Source organism: Oryzias latipes, chromosome 9 (assembly GCF_053564925.1).
Source record: "Oryzias latipes strain Hd-rR chromosome 9, Olatipes_Hd-rR_3.1".
NCBI classification, from domain to species: Eukaryota; Metazoa; Chordata; class Actinopteri; order Beloniformes; family Adrianichthyidae; genus Oryzias; species Oryzias latipes.
This window is the reverse complement of record NC_136245.1, coordinates 16,709,884-16,727,791: the sequence shown is the minus strand read 5'-3', so window position 1 is coordinate 16,727,791 and position 17,908 is coordinate 16,709,884. Positions and strand designations below refer to the sequence as shown.

Genomic DNA, 17,908 nt, shown 5'->3' with positions numbered 1-17,908 from the left:
GGGGAATCAAAAGAGCCTTTTTGTGTTTAACTAACGAATCATATGACATCTCAACAGAAAGTAATATTTACTTTAATTTTGATTGAAAAAAACTATAACTGACCTATAAAAAGCATTTCTTTAAATAAATGATGTGACATGACAGCAAAAACAGATCATCTAGCTAACTGTTTTGACATAGATATAGATCATGAAAATGAACAAACAGATACAAATAGTCGAAGTTGGGCTTGTATGTATGAACTGATTTCATGTTTGACTCAAAGTGTCTCCTAAATGTGCTGAGTCAGTGTTTGTAGTCCTCATTTTTGTTTACAGCACATAGTTAAAGCACAAGTTTAGACTAGATGGAGCATCCCTAGTTTAAAGTCTGATGAAATGGAATAAAAAAACAAAAGGGAATGATCTTCGGACCCCCATCTAAACACTCAGTGGGCGGGGTCAGCTGACAGAAAGCCTGAAGCTGATTGGTCTGGAGATGTGCTTCCTGTGCCAAGCCCACAACAAAGCAGGTATAAAGGGATTTCACATCAGTTAGGGGGCATCACAAGCATCAAAATCTACCAGATTCTTCTTGCTGCACCTGTGCCAGGTAAGCTGAAATTGAGTATCTACGGAAAGATGTTGGGATGAGCATCAAGAAGAACCTCATCAAGTTAAAATAAATTCCTCTGGAGCTTTGTTCGAATATTTGTAATTCAATGTTTGTGTTCCATCAGTGAGATGAAGACCCAAAAGCCTCTTCACGTGGCCACCCCAGTGAGGCAGAGCCTCGCTCTGACCAAGCTGGCTGGGACCTCTGTGTATATCAAGCTGGAGTCCTCTCAGCCAACAGGATCCTTCAAGATCAGAGGCATTGGTCACTTTTGCAAAACTGTGAGTGGAGCTCCGTTTTTGAAAGATCATGCTGGTTGGGACCTGTGCTGACTGTTTCTCTTGGCTGTCCTTAAAGTGGGCAGAGCGAGGATGTGAGCGATTTGTCTGCTGTTCCGGTAATATCTAGAAAAAATAAAAACAATTAACACAGTTGCTTGGCTGTGCTGGTTTGTGCATATGTGTAACTTCAGAACATGGGCGTCAACAGGAGGAAATGCAGGTATGGCAGCTGCTTACTCGGCACGCCAACTTGGGGTCCCTGCTACCATAGTAGTTCCAAGTGTCACGCCAGACTCAACTGTGGAGAGGCTGAAGGACGAAGGAGCAACGGTTATTATTAGTGGAAAGGTTAATAACTCCTTTTATTAGAAAATTGGTAACATTTACGGTAAACAGAAAAAGATATTACCTTCCCCTCTAATCAAGGAAAAAAATCAAACATTACATTTTGATCAATTGAAAACTTTTGCTTTTCAGGCTCTCAATGAAAGTATTGAATTTGGAATGCAACTTGTAGCAAACAATCCAGGTTGGATCTTCATCTCCCCCTTTGATGACCCTCTCATCTGGTAAGACCATCTGCTGACATAAATGAGCACAAGTCCTCAGAGAAGCCTAATCAGCAACTATCGGTTGTAACTTCTTTTGTTATCCAGTTTGGATCTATATATAGACTATTGTAGAGGTGAGATGGCAGATAAGTTATCAGCGAGGAAACGGAGGTGACAAAGTGTCAGACATAAATACATGCATTCCCTGCTGTGAAAATGATCCTGGGAAAACTCCTGATGTAGCACGACAACCCCATGGAGTGAATTTGGATTGGTTTTTGCCCAGGGAAGGCCACTCGTCTCTGGTGATGGAATTGGCGGTTGACCTCGAGGAGAAGCCTGGGGCAATCGTCGTGTCAGTGGGAGGCGGAGGTCTGCTGAATGGAGTGGTGGAGGGGCTGCGTCGCGTCAACTGGGCTGATGTCCCCATTGTAGCCGTAGAAACATATGGAGCACACTCCCTCAATGCTGCCATGAAGGCTGGGAAACTTGTGACCTTACCTGCGATTACAAGGTACTGAACACAACCTTAAGAAAACCTGCACTTGTTCACGTGGGGATGACCTCTGCTCTGCTCTGCAGTGTTGCCACCACGCTGGGTCTTGTCAGGGTGTCTGCACAGACTATGAAACTGGTGGGCGAGCACACAGTCTTCTCTGAGGTCGTTTCAGACCAAGAGGCTGTGAGAGCCGTAGATCACTTTGTAGGTAAGTAGGTACAGCTTTAGATCAGTAAAAAAGCTGAGATGTCACATCTGATCTCTGCAAGTGAACTTTTTTCTGCAGATGATGAGAAGATCCTGGTGGAGCCGGCCTGCGGTGCTGCCCTGTCAGCCGTGTACAGCCACATCATCAGAAAGCTGCAGAGCGAGGGCAAGCTGGCGGAGGAGCTGGGTCCAGTGGTGGTTGTGGTGTGCGGCGGCAACAACATCAGCATGGAAGAGTTGAGGAAGCTGAAGAAAAAACTTGGAATGATGTAACTGGATCTTTCCGACCCTTTTTTCCTCTCTCTATTGATGTGCTCCGGAGATTATTCTGAACCCAACTCGGTATATGCACTGAGACCGATGAACACTGCTAGAAAAATGTTTTATTTAAAAAATAATGTGGAAAAAGAAGAGTGATGGTGAATTAAGTTGGTCTGAATCTGAGAAATGTCAAGTTAAATCAACTAATTTTGTATTTTGTTTTTGTACTTAATCAGCCATCTTAGTAAAAATTCTATATCAGTGATTTCCAGTTTTTATATTTTGAACTGCACTTAAAAATATCAATAAATTATATTTGTCTTCCTTTAATTATGACCTCTTTGTTTTGTCTGCCTATGTGCTTATAATGAAGACACATTACACAGTGTGAATAAAAGACCTTAGGTCAGCTGTATATTTATCAGGTTAGACCTATATCTTTGCACAAAGCCAGAAAAAAACCCCGAGAAGCTTAACAAATTAATTTCCTTTTTGAAATGATTCAAAACAAACTCTAAAACAGGGCTCTTATTTTAAAATGACACAATCATAATCCAGAGAAGAGAAATAGCTTAAAGCCTTTGATTCAGCACTATTGCATAGCAAAATAATTGAGCAGAGGTGTCTTTTAATCCTAATTTGAAAGTGTTTAACCATCAACATGTATCATTGTGTGTTCTAAGTTACTCAAATCACCACTGTGACCAGAATCTTGTTAGATTTGTGTGTTCATGGATTTAAGGTATTAAGATGGCCCAAATAGTTTCCCAGCACTACTCATCCTGTTTCTACTTGATAGAAGGAGGGAATCGTTTTAACTAGGCCTGCACGATATACCGCAAATTTATCCATATCGCAATATAGAGCTCTGCAATATGCATATCGCAAAAGACAGTGAAAATCGCAATAAATCGTAAACCTTAAATGTGTTAATACAACCTTAAGGCAGCTTGAAGCATTTAACGAATCAAATAAATCCCTTTTCACCTTGTTGACCAATTGGATGGAGGCCTATTATGTTAGATGTTTGTCTCCTATGTCAACGAGGGCCATTTGGAGTATAATTTTTAAACTGTTGCAATGAAATGGGAATGATGTTTTGTTTATTTTGTTATTTGTTTGTATACCGCAAATTATACAGTTATCGCAATATTAATCTTAAATATTGCATACCGCGAGTTTTCCTCATATCGTGCAGCCCTAGTTTTAACTGAGCAAAGAGTCTGATGTCAGACACAGAGGATTTTTGCAGGTTCTAAGCTGGTTCTTCCAAAACTGACGAGTCAACCTGCTGGAGAGAGACCATCTACTGATGCTTCAGGTTCTGTTTTTGAATCTTTGACTCACTCTCTACAGAACTGGGATAACGGGGCATCAACAATAAAGCTTGTATGGCATCATTCATTAAAAACAAGTCTCTTTTGTTTACCTCATGAGCTGGTATTTATGCCTGTCCACTGCACATTGCTTTCCACTGACTAGTGTACATAAAGGAACTGAAGTAATGGAAGAGCACAATGGAACCAGCCAGAACCCGTCTGTCCCAGCATCAGCTGCTCTCTGGTTTACCATCAGGGGTGTGGCTCTCTGGTTTACCGTCAGCGGTGACGTAATCAAAGCAGGGTATTGCGTAAAAACGCACAAAGAGCGCTCATAATGATGCATGAACTTGGCAACCAAGGAGCCAAGAGAGTGGTTTCCAAGAACAGGAAAAAAAACGGATCCACGTTTTAGGAGGGAAAACACAGAAAGAGGAGGAGACATGATCATCCAAACCATGTTTGTACATGAAGACATTTCTTTATTATGACACAAATCTTGAATGCCATTTCAGTTTTTTTTCTTTTACATCTGTATAATTCATTTTAGATATGTTACGCTTCTGGTGTGCAGAGGTAAGACAATAAAAGTAGTTAAGTTAATGCAACCATAAATAACTGTAATAAATATCAAGTAAATATACAGCACATATTTTATCGCAACACCTCTTTTGTATGAATATGTCCATTTTATAACATACCATTCCCCTCCTATGAAGGTGAGGGGGACTCAAAGAGAGAGCATCCATGATAGCAGCGCCTTATCACCCTTGAAAAAGAAGAAAAGAAAAAAAAATCAGAACCAAAAAGCAAAACTCACAAGCAGATTCTACAATCCACTCTGCAGAATTTTGTTGATTCAGCTGTCAATTCAAGTAAAATGCTGATGTCACTCACAAAAAAAACCCATTTTTTTGTCGTTTTGTTTTTCTGTTAACAATGAGCATAATAAATCAAGATGAAATTTAAAAAATATACTGCCATCATAAATAACTTAAGTCTATTTACAGGCTACAGAATTAATGATGGATAGCATGAAAAAGACAGTTTCTGAAAGAAAAGGCAGGAGTTGGGATAACCTGCCTCCTCTCCTCATTGTATGTCTTCACTGTGATGTTTCTTGGTGAGGGGGGCAGTCAGGCTTGTTGCACATTAAGTAGCACACACGCGCGCACACACACACACAAATTAAATGTAAGAGCAGCTCATGAAATCCCCTTCAAACACCAGACAGGTTTGATGAACCTGAAAAACCCTCCTTTGCTGCCACACCAACTCAGATATTACAGAAAAGATTCAATAAAACTAACAAATTAATGATTTTTTTTACATGACTTTAATATCCTCTCTTTGACACCCCTGATAAAATGTCGTTTTAGGCATAAGTTATTTGTCCATTAACAGGATGTGTTTTCAAACAGGCTGTAAAACGACATATTGTCCTGTACAGCATTTTTTTTTTTTGTTCGGAGCTGCTCAAAAACAGGCGCAGCCACACGTTTCCTCTTTTTCTGGAAGAAATTGTACCTCACTACCCAATGTCAGGTTATGTGATGACAATCATTTTGCTTTTTCATCTCACATACAGCCAGGATAACCATCTCAGTAAAGACCCTTGCAGCAAAGGCATGGATAAAGAAAAAAAACTGTGACAGTTGCTTTCACTTCAGCCTTCACATTCAGTGCAAACTGGCATCAATCTCTGCAGAAAAGTCAGTGCTGATCTAGATCATCTTCCCTGAATTCTCTATTCATGGAATTCAAATTTTGGTTTAGATGCAATAAAAATCTGTGGAGAAATAACAAACAATATATTTTATAACTCAGGCTTGTTGGTGCAGCAGAGCCAGAGGTTTTAAAGGGGAGGAGTCAAAAGTAAGATATACGCGGGAATGATGGGTCATCAGCTCTTCTTAACCACTCAGAGGGTCCTCGCGGTAGTGGATGGCATAGCGTAGCTTCTCCAGCATCACATCCAGAGAGGTGTACTGGGGCAGTTTGACCATGAACATGCAGGTCTCCACGCGAATGTAGCGCGAGTCTGACTGACCTGAAGAGGGGAGGAATCATGAGAAAAAAAAACACAACACACACACAAATGTTTACCACAGAAACTGCTTGAAACAGCTAAGGGCCAAGAAAAATGCGGTGTTACACTTCTTTGTGACCACACTAATCTCATCTTCAGTAAAATATAATTGATTCTGAAAGTGTCACGAGGGGAATGGGAAGTACCCAGGCGCAGAGAGGAGAGGAGGCAGGAGGATGCAGGGAATAGGGTTTAATAACATAAACTAAAGACAAAAACAAAACCACTGCATACGGCAGGCTAGAATCTCGAAACACTACAAAAGCACTCAGCTCGAAAAACCGGGGAAGAATACAATATGGACCAGCACAGGAGGAAGGGAAAGACAGCACTTAAATACATACAAGGCAACAAGACACAGGTGGAAACACTCAGGACTGATGGGGCAAGGTAAAAGTCGAAACAACAACAAAACAGGAAATACTACAAAATAAAACAGGAAATCAAGGAACAAAACACAAAGTGACTGAAACCGTAACAGAAAGCTCAGATTCCATTTCTGCAGAAGCAGCCAAGATCACACAGAAATCTAACATTGTCCACTCTGTGCATTAGAATTTACAAAAACAGCTGCAAACTTCATCAAATAACACAAAACATATGATAAGAAGGGTGTAGAGTCACACCATCCACTTTTTCACAATGAATGAGTAGTTTTCAGTGCTGATACAGGGAGTGTGACACAGTCGGAGTCCCTGAAGTCAGTTCAGATCACTTAGGCCTCCAGGAGGAAACCCTGCAGGTTCATGTGTAAGTCAACATATTCTTATCTTCTGCTGTAGAAAAGCATCTAAATCCTGTTTAGAGGCAAAGTTCTTAAAGGGCCTATAGCATACAAAATCAACTTTTTGAGCTTTTAAGTGTATTAAAAGGCTCATTAATCACAAAAAACAACCCCAAAGTGGTATTTTGATCCATTCACACTTTTCTGACTATTCCTCTAAAAAGCTGCGCTCTGAGCACCAGCGCCCTCCCAATCCAGGAAAACGAGTGAATTCTCACGGTTAACTTATTCCAGTGAGGAACAGCCCCCTCCAGGAAGAGTCTGCGCTGCCAGCAGAGCCTCTACGCTCCACACACACACAAACATCCTTTAGATCGGCTAAACTGCTTTCCTTTTATATGCACAATGTGCACATCCATCTCTGCTAAAGTTTCAATGTTGTTTGTTTCCATGAGTGAAACGCAGACACACTGCCGAAGCCGGCTCTAGGTTGAGGTCATGAAATGTGCGGTGCCCACATGGGGTGAAAGGCGGTGCCAGAGAGGTTGAGTCGTCTTACTTCCGGGTTGGAAAAGAACTCAGGAAAATTAATATATTATCATATACACAGATATTTATTACTACAAGAGGCTTAAGAATAGCATAATATAGGCCCTTTAAAGAGTATAATTGCATTGCTATGGGTTGATGTCTTTTTGAATTGGATTTTACACCAATGTTGTTCATGTTTAATATAAAAAGGAGAAAAATGATGAAGGCCCACTAAAGCCATAATGATAGAAAATGCTTTGTTTGACTCTATTGCATTTTCAGGAGGATCTTATTTAACCGAGGGTTTATTTTCTTTTGAAAGGAACCTGTATGTGCTACTATAAAAAATAAAATATGTTCAAATTATAAACGCATAAATATATATCCTCCTGAGAACCAGGCCAAAAATGCTATGACCTCTACAGACTCAGTTTTATTTTCCCTAGGAAACCAAACTTCCCAATATCCCACCCAAAAACATGAGATACCACTGAGAAGGCCAGAATCTTTCTATTGAAGCACATCATGTCTTAGTAGAGAACTTCATATGAGTCAAAGGACACAATCCAACAACAAATGTCTCCTACAGAAGACTTATATGAATGGGCTGGTTGTTGGGCGGATAAGACTTTTTATTCAATTATTGTAAATCTACATTTTATAAGTGAATAGTTTAATGGCTACAAAGATATAAATAAAGTTTATTTTTATAAACATAAAGGTGGGACTTGGTGGCTGTCACTGCCTTTAATCAGCAAAAAACTGAACTAAATGGCTCTTTTAGTGACCCCTGACCTAGACTAAACAAGCGTGGACATAAAAAGCAAGAACCTCTTCAAAACTGATATTTAGGGAATCTTTTTTTGTGTGGATTTAGGGGTTTCTACAAAGACAAAGAAAGCAAAAAGCAATAACTTCCTTAAAAACAGAACAAGGAGAAAAAAGAGGAAAACTTGCAGCCTCCATGCTGGATGTTCCAGTTTTCTGCACTCATAATAAGTGCAAACAAATGAAACCCCATTTATTCCAACAAAAGCCAAAGTTAGAAACATTTTTAAATACCTAATCTCCAAGTTTCATTATTACAGCTGCCCAGCACTGAAAGGACAGCAATTATGATCCACGCCTGCATTTTCTCATAACAGTCGCGTTTTAAAAGAAAATGTTAATCGAAAACTAAAGAATAAATTGTTGTGTGTGCCTAAAGCTGCCATCTCCACTCCTTTCATCATTTTTATTTGTACCACAGTCTGCATTTGGTAAATCTGAGTTTTCAAATGTTAGGAGCTAAATTTGTGTGTGGAGCTAAACGTGGGAAAGCTGGAAGAGGAGAAGAGATCTGGAGAAATTACCTGCAGCCCCATCAGGAGGAGCGATCTTCATGGGGTAGGGGGGAACATGGGCTGTGTCTGGGCCACCGTCCCTGCAGGGGCAGGTGAATGGGATTCGCTCCTGGTTGCATGCAAACTTGATGAACTTGCAGAGCTCTTCCTGAGTGAACATCTCCAAGGCGGTCCAAAAAAACTCAATGTGCTGGTCGGTCTCCATCAGACCCACTTGATACATGGTGTGAGCCTGATGATGAAAGGATCAAAAAGTCAAACTTTGATGACAAAACAAAGCCTCTTTGATAGCCGTCTTACTTGCTTTGCTACTAGGAGTTTTTTTTTAAACGTTTTTGTAAAATGAAACTAAATGTAGGGAGCGACTTCTGAATTTAATGACACTTCACCTTGAGGAACTTCAGGTTGATGTAAGGCAAGCCGCAGGTGCGTAGCTCTATCTCCAGCGGGCTGAGCATGGTGAGCAGCTGCAGGGGGATGATGGAACCAAGTCCTGCCCGCACCGCCGTCATGCACTCCAGATTCTGCAGCTCTCTGAGACGGAGGCTCCTCACCGCCCGTGCATACACATCCTTGTTCTCCCAGCTTAACAAGCAAAAATAAACACGCACACTTGAGATCTATTACCTCCAGTATCCGTAAAATGCATTCTGTAGTAGGATTAGGTCAACGGAAACATCCTGTTATTCGTCTACCTGACAGTGAAGCTCCGCCCTCCCTGACAAAGCTCCACCTCTTCACCTGTCATGGTGTAGTAGGTAAACGTGCAGCAGGGTCTGCTCGGGGACTCTGGGCTTTCCCCCGAATGGTGCTGGGAGGAGATTTCAGCACACAGAGCTTCCAGCTCACTTTCATCTGCCACCTGGAAAATAAGGAGAAGAATGTTCAGAATAGTTCATGAGAGCCAGACTGGTACCAGAACAGTTAGATCCTGAGACTCAAAACTAAAATTTTCAAACTTCTTGACATAGTTGTAAGTGAGAACATCAGCTTCCTGCAAATCCTGCTCTGGGTCGAGAGGCTCGCCCACCAGGCCCTTCCAGAAGGAACCCAGCAAGTCCAAAGGAAGGGGCACATCTGCGCGGATGGCGATGCCAAGCAGCTGACCGAAGAAGTGCAACAGCTGTTCCTCTGCATAGCTGATAGGGCAAGGAGTCAAGATGGATTTCCCCTAAAAGCAGCACAAAATGTATTTTAATGAGCTGGTTATATTGGTAAGTTTTATCAAGAAGCTGTTATCAGTCAGCTACAAGTGACAACTTTTATTTTTTTAAAAATGCTTTGACATTACAAAGAGAAGAAAAAATGTGCTAAGAGGTAAGAAAAAAAAAGTCCTTGCAGCAGCAGGCCACAAAGAAGACAATACGTCTCAGTAACAAAAACCACATGGTTCCAAGGAGAACATCGTGTTTCACCTTGTTCCGGTTGGCTGAAGCACTGGGACAGGGGAGCAGCAGGGAAAGCGCAGAGCTCTGCAACTCCTTACACACCTGCCACAGGAAGTGCCTGAAAGAGCCACCTGTGCACACACATCAGCAACAGATTTAGAAGAAAAAAACGTGATTCCACGAACGGTCTAGGATACAGACATAAGGACTTCTAACTTGTGCCATGAACTTCTTCTCCTGTGAAGCGAATATTGAAGGCGTAGGTTGGGTCTCCTCCGCTGGCCAGCTTTACACAAAGCTGGGATGACGGCACGCAAGATAACTGACGTGCTGCCTGGCAGAAATAGGTGTTTTCTGATGATCTGATCTCACCTGCGGGTTCAAAACCACAATACATCACAAAAGCGTTAACTTAAGTCTGTTTCAATGGACGTTCAAGTAAAAAACGAACAAACATGAAGACGTGAGAGGAACACATACCACCAACAATCTCAAGAGGGTCCAGAGTAATTTCTGGAGCTGCATGGTCAGCTGTTCGCTGCACCGTAGCATTCAATACTCTGTTCATCACAGTGACTTTAGTGTCGTAGAAGATCAAACCTGGTTTCAGGGAACAGGGCAGATGTGAATTTCATAAAGTCCAGGAATGAGTGAAATCCTTTCACACATGCAGATATTTTTCTCACCTTTAGCCTCACACAGCAGAGCGGCAATGCTGTTCTGATATGTGTGTCTGTCTTAGCTCCACTAGAGGGAGAAAGAAACTCTCCAGGGTGTTGTTGAGCGACTGCAGCAAAGCAAAGCGCAGGCGCAAGCTCTCCACAGGCACGTCTGCAACAAACAAATGCAAACAAAACACCAAAACTTAAAAAGGACTGAACCAATAAGAACCTGAACCAGTTTCTCCAGTTTCTACACTCTACAAAACAAAAGACACATTCAGAATGGATTCCTGCAAATCCAACTCTGTCGTAAAAAGAAGAGCTGGATTCAGTCATTTCCTTTTTTCTGGTGTACAATCTTTTTTTTTTTTTTTTGTAATGATGGCTGGCACTTACTGAGCAGACAGGCCACACGGGGATCAGCAGCATCACTGGGGTCCAGGTACACTTCATGGGGGTGCAGTCTGGCTGGCGTGATAGCCAGGTGTCGGCACAGTCTGTTGATGTACTGCACCAACGCCACATCCATCACCAAGCTCCACTTTCGAGAGGCCTTCTGGGCGTGACGAGTATCAATACAAGTGCATCTGAAAATAGAGAGGGATACTTCTAAAGACAGAGCGGAAGTCAAACCAAAAAGGAAAAATTGAGGATATGCATTATTAAAGACTATAAAAAGCATTTGAGAAGATAAAAAAAGACACAAGTGTGTATAAATGAGTGGTGTAATTCTGGTTTAGCAGTAAAACAACATTTTCTTTTAATTAAACAGAGTCTAAATACTCCATCATCACCTAGAGTCACACAAGTGCCTTCCACAAGTGCTTTGCGTCTACCTTTGGGTTCTTTGATGAGATGGCTAACACCGAGCTTATGGCACACACGACGAAACGCTTGGTTTCCAGGATTGCACCACTGATCAATGTAATCACTGGAGCAGGTCCAGATCAAGTTGTTCAGTGCATCATAACAGGCTCCTTTAAACATGAATTTAGAAAAAAAAAAGCATGATTTAACTGTAATAGCATATTTTTTGAAATGGATTCTTGTTATTAAAGACAAATCTGAGCGCACCAAGTCCTGCCACCTGGGCTCCTCTGCCCAGAGAACTGCCAGGAGCATCGATGAGGTCTGCACGGCTGCTGAACTGACCGTCGGCCAGGTGAAAGACCAGGCTGGAAGCCAAAACTCAAGAAAAGACAACAGTTAATCACAAAGGAAACCAGTTTACAAAGCTGTTAGGTCATTTTAGCTTCCTTTAACCAAAACACGTAAAAGCAGTTTCAGATTTCTGTTTTACTTTCTTTTATCAGAGCAAGGAGCAGGCATCTCTGAGTGAGCTTACTTTTCAGTGAGGACAGGCTGCTGGTACCTCCAAACAGGGAGCGGGTGGCAGAACTCCCAGAGACACCCGGAGGTGGGACCAGCATTACTAGATAAGTTCCACACACATACATTGGGGTTTTCCTCAGAGTCTTCAGAGGAAGTCCACAGCTAGTGTTGACAGCTATTAGAACACAAAAAAGAAAAGAAAATTTCACAAAAAAATATAGTAAAAGTAATTGAAAAAAAAGGTTTTGTCATGTTCATGTGGCGCTGATTTTGTTGTTCGAGGACAGCTGGAGCCCCAACAACAGCTGAAGCAGGTTTCGCCATGCTAAACGTTTGCTGGTTGCACCAACACGCATCTTTTGGAGAAACACAGCCATGGATCCGTCCTTTTATTACTGTACTATCTTGGATGTAAATATGTGGGAATTACATCAGCCTTTATTTTGTCTGGACATCACTGGAAACACAAATTCATTTAATGGTTTCGTTTCTCAGGTCTGCGTAGCAGCACCTCCGCCTTTGGCGGTCCGGGGGAAAGTTTCGACGAACCGCGGTGCGTCCGAAGCAGGACCGCAGAAGGCCGAAATACTGCTACGTTGTCCCGAGAAGCTGTGTACAATCATCAGGGGAGCACAAACGTCACAAAGCCCTCTCCCCTGCCGCTGACACAAAGCTCCACTGCTCCTGGTGTGTCTGTGCCTCTTAGCAGCCGGACACACGGAGAAAGCACTGACGTCATCGCCCCGCCTCCCCTCTGGAAATGCTTAGTGGAATTGAATTATGAGACACTTTTCGCAGGGTGGATGTGACAACGCAAATGTAATCCCCTCTTTGCATTTTCATTTTAATTATGAAACAGAATAAGCGGTTTTTAAGTATCAAATGAAAAAGCATTTTGAAGTATTGCTTTTTCATTTTAGTTTTGAGTCATTTGATGCAGTGACATTTTGAAAATTAAAAGGCATTTCTGTTAATTCATTCTAATTGTCAAATTAGACCTTTATAAACGAATTTTGAATGAAGTTTACCAAATAAATCATTTGGCTTCAGAGACAACTGTGACTTGAACAAATCCAATGAAAAAATTTGAAATTCTTGCTTTTTGCAAACAAAACAAAACAAAAAGTTTAAAAAAAAACTGGAATGTTCATTTGAACATTTATCACAAGGGCGGGGGGGGGGGGGGTGACAGCGAAAAGGAAAGAATGTCAGTGTAAAACAAAAAACCCATTCATGTTTAGGTTTTCTAGACAACACCACCATGAGAGATCACAGGGCGTAAAGTCCATTGTTTTTTAATGAGCTGCCACTGTTAGCAGGACAGAGCCTTACAACAAAGAGCACTCTAACCCCTAACCCTCAAATGAGGCAGAACAAAAGGCAGAGACAGTTCTGGTTCGGAAAAGTCAAGGTCAGATGTCACTAGTAAATACAAACGTTCAGGCACCAATATAATCAAATGTATGCTAGTCCTCTGTATTAAAGGGGAAAAAACTTTAGAGTTTGTGAGAAAAATAGCAATATTTCAATCAGTCTGTTAGTTCAGATGAAAACGAAACTCTGTGCACAGAGCCAGAACGTCTGCTTCAAGCCACAAGTGGAAAAAGTAAAACCACAGTGAAAAGAGACCTAACTTACGACAGAGTTTTAGGGCCACCAAAAAAAAAAAAGTAAAACGACGTTTTATCTCATAAATCTACGAGATAAAATCTCGTAAATTTCTCGTAAATGAGATCAACAAGGTTCTTCAGTATTTTAAATACACGCTCTGATGAAAACTGAATTTTTGGCATTCTTGTTGCCTTTTTCTAATGATAGAAAAACAAACATAAAGATTAAGCTAAAAATGTTTCTGAGTATCTTTTATTTAAATTGTTGTGAATCAGACGGAAAAAAAGGCTGGTTGAAAAAGAGCTGATCCATGACGTAAAAGGTACGCTTGGCAGGCCACAAGCTCTCTGCTCCGCAACATGGGAGGGAAAGGGGGGCGGGGTTGCTCCACCCCAACTCTCATGCCCACAATTCAGATGAATTTCTGATGAACTCTTGCCGCTCTGCAGAAACTATGTCCTAGAAAACGTCACAGGTTTTTGGATTTTGGGTAAAAACCGCACAATCATGATTAAAAGACCACTGGGAAACTTTTACAATAGATTAAAAAAATGATCGGCGTAGGTCTTTTAAGAAGGATGAATTTGTTCTGTAAAAAAGAAGAAATACATACTAGAGAAAAAAAACTAAGAAACTTTGAATAGAATGTCAACCTGGCACATGCAAGAGCCACTAGAGCAGCAGCAGCATTTTCCCTCTGCCTCTGTGTGTGGAGAGCCTGTGAACGTCCCTGCCCGTGAGGCTGGCCTGACTCCTGAGCGCCATCTTCCAGCCAGGAGCACAGGAGTCCCTCCAGCCCATTGAGACAGTCGGAGGGTTCTTTGCTGAGGCTGAGAGGCTGGCAATCCCGCAGGCAGGACAGGAGGACTTCAGCCGTGACCCCGCAGAGCGCCGGGTCGCTGCGAGTTTGGGACTGAAGAAGGGGGAAGACTAACAGCAGGCCAACGCGGGAAGTGAAGGGAGCCTGTTCGGGTTGCTGGAGCAGACCTTGTCTTTTGAGCAAGGCTAAGGTCTCCTCGTCAGCCCTTCCGGTTCCCTCCCGTTTCTGCTGCTCCTCCAAAGCCAGCTGCCATTGCGCCCCCCACAGGCCACACAGAGCATTGAGGCGGTACTCCAGCAGACGGGCATATGCGTTGCTCTGATTCCCGCAGACTGCACGAAGGCGCTCTGCAAGTTCTACTGGGTTCTTGGTTTCAAATGTCAGAATCTATGGAACAAAACAAAAACAAAGAGAGAAATAAAGTCAAGTATATGTTTTATAATAACCTCTGTAAGGTCTGTGATAACAATAATTTAAAAATGACATAGTTCAGTGAAAAGTAAATGATGAATAACAAGGAGGAAGAATTTTTCAGTTGAAAAATTAATACAACTTTTGTAATGAAAAACCAAAAAACGTTTTTTTTTTTACTTTAACATTGTATGGCCCGCTGACGCAACCCGCCTTCCATGCCCAACTCACCGCCCACCTTTGATCAAGGATAGTCAAAGCTGCACATGCTAATTATGCTAACTGTGCTAGTTATGCTAATATGGCTAAAATTGCTAGCATTGCGATCAGCATTATCAACTGTCTCAAAAAAAACACATTTCTTAAAATGCTAATTATGCTAACTATGCTAGTTATGCTAATATGGCTAAAATTGCTAGCATTGCGATCAGCATCATCAACTGACAGAAAAACACATTGCTTAAGATGCTAATTAAGCAACGGTATTGAGAGATTTTGGGCTAAAAACCTCTTTCCATCTGCGAGAGCAATAACGATAAAAAAGTGACAGGATTTTCCAGCATGACGACAATCCCAAACAGACCACCCGGACAACGAAGGAACTACGTTAAAACCATTTCAAGGTTCTAAACGGGTCTAGCCAGTCTCCAGACCTCAATCCAACAGTGAATCTGTGGAGGGAGTTGAAAGTCTGTGTCACCCAGCGACAGAGCTCTTTAGAAGAACTGCATGGGAGGATGGACCAAAATAGTAGCCATGTGAGCAATCTGGTAAAGACCTTCAGGAAATATTTAACCCCTGTCACTGAAAACCAGGGTTATATTACAAACAAATGAGCTGAACTTTTTCATTGTCCATTTTTTATTATACTTAAAAATCATAAAATGTTATTTACATTTATTTACATTCTGTCTCTCACTGTTGAAGTGTATAAATAAAGAAACATTACAGAGATCTCATCTTTGTAAGTGGCACAAATTGCAGAGTCAGTAATTGACAAATGCTTTTTTCACAATGTGTCTTCATAATTTTTGTTTACGGAGCCAGATTTCTTTAAGTTTGTTACATAAATTTGCTCATATTGCTCCACAATCAGCTTTTCCCCAAATAATTCTTAGTTTTAGATTGCCAGCTTAATTGAATATAATAACTGCAGACATGCAGACAAGGTAAATCAACACAAACAGCTTTGGAATTGTTAATATATTCTGCATGTGTAAATCCTTAGCAGTGGATCGTTTAAGAAATCTTCCATTAGACTTCTGCATCAAACAATGTAAACAATAATGCTGTGCAAAGGTGATGACTAAGGTTTTTGTGATGTGACCTTTTTTAAGCAAATCAGAGTAGGAGGGTTGGATTCAGCACAAACATAGTCATTTTTGCTAACATGATGCTTTAGATCTAAAACAGAAATAAACCCATGTGGTGTAAATTAAATGGAAAATAAGCCAAAGAATTTAGGATTTAAATATTTTATGATTGTACCCAAATCATCCAATTATTAATTTCTGTATTTTTCTTGTTAAATTAATTTATACATAAATAAGTATTATTTATAATAATATTATTATTATAATTGTGATTTATTAATGATAAACTTTGCTTCAAGTTTTAAGGTATGTAGAAATGTTGAATCTTATTTTTTTTAATAAATTTGTAATAAAGACAGATTATTGTGGTGTGCAGTAAAATGTGACTGTCACGGTGCCTCCGGCAAACCCCTCCTCCTCATCAGCTCCACCTGATGCCTCCAGCTGCGCCTCCTCATCCTCATCAGCCGGCAGACTTTTAAGGAGACCACGGACCTGTAACCGACGCTAGTTCGTTGTACTCCTACGGTGCATCTCCTGGCCTCTCCTTGATTCTAGCCCTTGCCTGTCTCATGCTCTCGACTAATAGCTTTGTCTTTGCATTCACTCCAGGACCTCGCCTTCCTGTGGAACTTACCCGGTTACGGTTCATCTCTGGCCGTCTCACCCTGACGATCTCTGGCTCCATCTCAGATCACGCGGTTGCTGCCAGCAAGACCCTTCAACCACACCTTGGGCTACCTGGAAAGATTCTGGAACTCAACAATATCCTGACTTTCTTATCAAACGTCATTATTACTCACCTCACTGCCTGCCGAGTCTCCTTCCGGGTTCCAGCACCTGAGTCGCTACGCCTGCTACCCATGACAGAACGAATTAGCCCTTCACCCGACTCAGCTGACCCGGAAGGACTCCGCCATGCCATCACCCAACAAGGTATGTTGCTCAATCGTCAGTCCAACGCCCTCTCACAAATGTCCATTGCTCAACAGGAGTTATTCCGTCGTTTGGACAACATCACGCACACTCTGGCCGGAGTTACGGGCCAAGCTTATAGTTCCACCGCCGCTGCTACACCCCCTGCTTCCGATGACCTCACCATCGTCACTTCCGCTTCCCCGGAGGAAAACATCCGGTCGCAGCCTGAACCGTTCTACGGTGACGTAGAAGCATGCGGCGGTTTCCTATTACAGTGCCGTCTACTCTTTCAACAAGCACCCCGGTATTATCACTCTGATCAGCGCAAGATCTCCTTAGTTGTCAATTCACTCCGCAGTAAAGCTCTTGAGTGGGCTCAGGCCTTTTTAGCCACCAATCCACTCTCTCATCTCCCTTTTGACCAATTCATTGGTGAATTTCGACTCGTTTTCGACCAGCCACGCAAACAGGAAGAAGCTACCCGGCGGTTACTCAGCCTCAAGCAGAGTAACCGTGCGGTGAGTGATCACATCATAGACTTCCGTATTTTGGCGGCTGAGGCGGGTTGGCCGGACATTGCTCTCAAGGGTATCTTCTATCAATCCCTGAACGAAAAAATCAAAGATCATTCATGTACCCAACCCGAAGCTGATAATTTTGAAGAGCTTGTGACCGCCGCGCTCCGCTCTGACATACGGCTCCGTGAGCGTCAGGCAGAACGGAGTTTAACTCCAAGTCAACCCCCTTCTGATGTTCCTCATCGTCCCTTTCTGGTTCACCGACCTACGGCCGCTGGCGCCGACACCCCTATCACCTTCGCTGACGAACCCATGCAGATAGGACATTCGAAAATCTCCCCCGAAGAAAGGCTTAAACGCCGCAACGAAGGTTTATGTTTTTATTGCGGAGATGCCAGCCACACTGTCTCACACTGTCCCGTTCGTTTAAACTCCCGAACCCCTCGCTAGGTGACAGGTCGCGAGGGGACCTGTCGGAAAAGACCACTGAGCCTTTCCTGTTCATGCCTGTCAAGTTTTCATGTCTTAACCAAGT

At 42.1% G+C, this 17,908-nt stretch overlaps 3 protein-coding genes and 1 long non-coding RNA gene across 5 annotated transcripts; 1 reads left to right on the top strand and 3 right to left on the bottom strand.

Annotated features, from left to right (window-relative positions):
* The first annotated feature begins 415 nt into the window (after positions 1-415).
* Positions 416-2,547, top strand: LOC101156503 (L-serine dehydratase/L-threonine deaminase). Of its 2 annotated transcripts, XM_004072684.5 has the most exons (8): positions 416-592; positions 720-876; positions 953-992; positions 1,085-1,224; positions 1,354-1,445; positions 1,714-1,941; positions 2,010-2,134; positions 2,213-2,547. In XM_004072684.5, exons 2-8 carry the CDS (start codon positions 724-726, stop codon positions 2,404-2,406), a joined length of 972 nt encoding a protein of 323 aa, XP_004072732.2. In that variant the 5' UTR covers positions 416-592; positions 720-723; the 3' UTR covers positions 2,407-2,547. The 2 variants fall into 2 exon arrangements, with proteins under 2 accessions (XP_004072732.2, XP_020561718.2); XM_020706059.3 differs by lacking the exons at positions 953-992; positions 1,085-1,224.
* A 1,627-nt stretch (positions 2,548-4,174) lies between these two features.
* On the bottom strand, positions 4,175-9,294 carry LOC111947911 (putative E3 ubiquitin-protein ligase HECTD4). The gene is made up of 4 exons (XM_023958572.2): positions 9,096-9,294; positions 8,790-8,985; positions 8,410-8,632; positions 4,175-5,763 (listed from the first exon to the last, which is right to left on the bottom strand). The coding sequence occupies exons 1-4, from the start codon at positions 9,146-9,148 to the stop codon at positions 5,627-5,629; spliced, it is 609 nt and encodes a 202-aa protein (XP_023814340.2). The 5' UTR covers positions 9,149-9,294; the 3' UTR covers positions 4,175-5,626.
* Positions 9,281-11,039, bottom strand: LOC111947946 (putative E3 ubiquitin-protein ligase HECTD4). The gene is made up of 6 exons (XM_078952778.1): positions 10,847-11,039; positions 10,475-10,619; positions 10,269-10,388; positions 10,005-10,160; positions 9,816-9,919; positions 9,281-9,571 (listed from the first exon to the last, which is right to left on the bottom strand). The coding sequence occupies exons 3-6, from the start codon at positions 10,354-10,356 to the stop codon at positions 9,296-9,298; spliced, it is 624 nt and encodes a 207-aa protein (XP_078808904.1). The 5' UTR covers positions 10,357-10,388; positions 10,475-10,619; positions 10,847-11,039; the 3' UTR covers positions 9,281-9,295.
* Positions 11,040-11,293: 254 nt separating this feature from the next.
* On the bottom strand, positions 11,294-11,934 carry LOC144994572 (uncharacterized). Its single transcript, XR_013658138.1, has 3 exons — positions 11,796-11,934; positions 11,525-11,638; positions 11,294-11,427 (listed from the first exon to the last, which is right to left on the bottom strand). It is a non-coding gene; the product is annotated as an uncharacterized LOC144994572 (long non-coding RNA).
* Between the last annotated feature and the right edge of the window lie 5,974 nt (positions 11,935-17,908).